Consider the following 3145-nt stretch of genomic DNA (forward strand, 5'->3'; position numbering starts at 1 on the left):
AGGCCGTATCGTTGTGGGCTCGGCAGTGTGTAACATGAAAGACGAAAGAGGACAACAGGAGGTCTTTCCGTGGAAAGGTACCCCTTGTCCCGAATACAGCTTTGACGTAAGCTCTACTCGATGCCTGAAGGGATGAAATGTGATGGACTTTACTAATGTTCCCCAGCTCAAGCATGGACAGCAGCTGGCAAAGAATCATATCACTTAATTAGACCATTACTTTTCTGTTAGCCGGCTTAAGGCAACGAATTACCAAGCGGTTGCTCAAAGTCGTCCTCTCCATCAGGCTACCAACACTGGTGTAGCACACCAAGCACCTTAGTCTGGTGAGAAAAAAAAATTGTTCTGCTGGATTCTAATGAACCAATATTAATTTCCCACCTCTTTCCTGGGATTTTGTTTTTGTTTTGTTTTCTTTTTTGTGTGTGTGTGGAGCCTCTTGAAATGGAGATACAGTGGCGTTTATGGAATAAGGACTGGGCCTCCTTTCTAAGGCCATGGATACCCATACTCTTGGGCCTTCACCTCCAATTTTCCCGGGCCTCCAATTGTCCGGAGGAGTGCCGATGCGATCGCACCTTCGTTTACTGCAATGAGCGGAGCCTGACCTCGGTGCCTCTGGGGATCGGTGAGGGCTACAAGACCCTCTACCTCCACAACAACCAAATCAACAACGCAGGCTTCCCACTGGAGCTGCACCATGTGGCATCAGTGGAAACAGTGTATCTCTATGGAAACCAGCTGGATGAGTTCCCCATCAACCTGCCCAAAAATGTGCGGGTTCTCCATCTGCAAGAGAACAATATTCAGACTATCTCAAAAGCAGCTCTTTCTCAGCTTCTGTGGCTGGAGGCACTGCATCTGGATGATAACTCCATATCCACGGTGGGGGTAGAGGAAGGGGCATTCCGTGAGGCGGTGAGCCTAAAGATGCTCTTCCTCACCAAAAACCACCTGAGCAGCGTGCCTATTGGCCTCCCGGAGGATCTGAAGGAGTTGCGTTTGGATGAGAACCGCATTGCTGTGATCGCGGAGGAGGCGTTTAGAAACGTGACCCGTCTGGAGCGCCTCCTGCTGGATGGAAACCTGTTGACAGATGAGGGAATTGCACCTGGAACCTTTCAGGACCTGGTCATGCTGAGGGAGCTATCACTGGCTCGCAACTCACTCACTTATCCGCCCCCATTTCTTCCAGGGGAAGTGTTGGTCAAGCTGAACTTCCAGGAGAATCAGATAAATAGGATCCCTGTGAGGGCTTTTGCAGGATTGCACAAGCTGGAGAGGCTGGATATTTCCAACAACCAGCTGCAGTCGCTGACACAGGGGGTCTTTGATGGCCTGGTCAGTCTCAGGCAGCTCACTGTTCGTAACAACCTTTGGCTGTGCGACTGCAGCATCAAATGGGTGGTGTCGTGGCTGAAATCTCTGCCAGCCTCACTCAATGTGCGTGGCTTTATGTGCCAAAAGCCTGAGAGGGTGCGGGGCATGGTGATCAGGGAGCTGAGTGCTGAGCTGGTCCAGTGCCCACAAAGCACTGTGGCACCACAGCCCACCCACCTGCCCAGCTTACCGGGGGAAACGGCTCTCTCTCCTTCCCCTCATCTTTACCAGACCCCCCTGAAGTGACACAGTTCTCATACCCCGCCTCCAGAGAACCATCCTACCCCACACCCTCACCTTTCCCCCCCATCTATCCTACCAGAGGAGGGGGCGTAAGGACTAGGCAGCCCCTTAACCCACGGAGGGAAACCCTACAGGTCAACTTTGCTATACTCAATGGCTCAGCTATCCACGTCAGCTGGGTGGCTGCCTTCCCAGTCACGGCCTACAAGGTCACCTGGGCCAGGATGGGCCCCAGTCTCACCGGAGACACCGTCAGGGAGAGGATGGTGGGTGGGGAGCACCGGGGCATCCGGTTAGCTAACCTGGAGCCTAAGTCCACCTATCGGATTTGTGTGATTCCATTAGATGCATTCAATAACTACCGGCCAAAAGATGACACGGTGTGCACAGAGGCCATTACCACGCCCGCCTCTTTCGGCCTTGATAATAAAGGGCTCCCGGGACCAGAGCAGGCCACGCAGCAGAACCCCAGCTCACCTTTCTTGCTGGCAGGGCTGATCGGAGGGGCTGTGATTGTGGTGCTGGTGGTGCTCCTCAGCATCTTCTGCTGGCACATGCACAAGAAAGGGCGCTCCAAATCTTCCACCAAGTGGAAATACAACCGGGGCCGGAGAAAAGACGACTACTGCGAAGCGGGCACCAAGAAGGATAACTCCATCCTAGAAATGACTGAGACCAGTTTCCAAATAGTCTCACTCAACAACGAGCAGCTCCTCAAGGGGGATTTCCGCATTCAGCCTATTTACACCCCTAATGGGGGCATTGGCTTTCAAGACTGCCTCCTGGGGAACAACAGCACAGTATACTGCAAGAACAATGTTCAGGATACTGACTTTTGCCGTACATGATGTTTTTGGAAAGCGTCAGCAGCCTTTGTATCGATAACTACCCTTACAAGACACTGTACAATATTAGTATTGTTTTAAGCCCCCTGTGTCTTGAACCAATGTAATTTATACAGTCAGCTGGACAACACTTGTTGAATTCAGCTACTTTTATATTCCTTAGTAAAGTTGGATTTATAAGTTATTGGTTTCTTGGGGTTGTGCTGTTCCGGTTTTGTGCTGACTTAACTTGTACAATCAGGACTCGTTCATCTCCGAGTGTTACGATTTGATCTTATTTTGATTTGGTCTTCGGCAATGCCAAGTCATTCTGAAGTTATCGTTAACTAAGATCATAGCAAACGCAGAACTCTAACTACAGGTGTATGAAAACACCGTCTGCAAGGATTCAGCTCAAAGTAACCGTTAACGTGACTAAAAAGAAGAGTGAAAAACGGAGCGACGGGGGAATAGACGGAGTAAGATAGAGAAAGAGGCAGACAGGGAAATAAGGCACAAATGCACGAGGGCGTAGTTTTTCATCCCGTTAACTACACATTCTCTCCGCAGGTGTTTCAACATGGTTTTCAAAGAGTCATCTACATAATGTGGAATATTCGTTTCGTTGCAACGTGGTTCAGTAGGAACACGGATGAATAGGTTTCTGGTGTAAGAAAGACATCCCATGCAAATGAAGA

The 3145-nt window shown here is 50.1% G+C and overlaps 1 protein-coding gene across 1 annotated transcript; it reads left to right on the forward strand.

Annotated features, from left to right (window-relative positions):
- Window positions 1-444: 444 nt before the first annotated feature.
- si:dkey-87k14.1 (leucine-rich repeat transmembrane protein FLRT2) lies at window positions 445-2471 on the forward strand. Its single transcript, XM_056296387.1, is given in 2 exon segments — window positions 445-1540; window positions 1543-2471. Coding segments are annotated over 2 exon segments (2025 nt in total).
- The last annotated feature ends 674 nt before the right edge of the window (window positions 2472-3145 follow it).

Source organism: Lampris incognitus, chromosome 16, assembly GCF_029633865.1.
Source record: "Lampris incognitus isolate fLamInc1 chromosome 16, fLamInc1.hap2, whole genome shotgun sequence".
In the NCBI taxonomy this organism is placed as follows: Eukaryota; Metazoa; Chordata; class Actinopteri; order Lampriformes; family Lampridae; genus Lampris; species Lampris incognitus.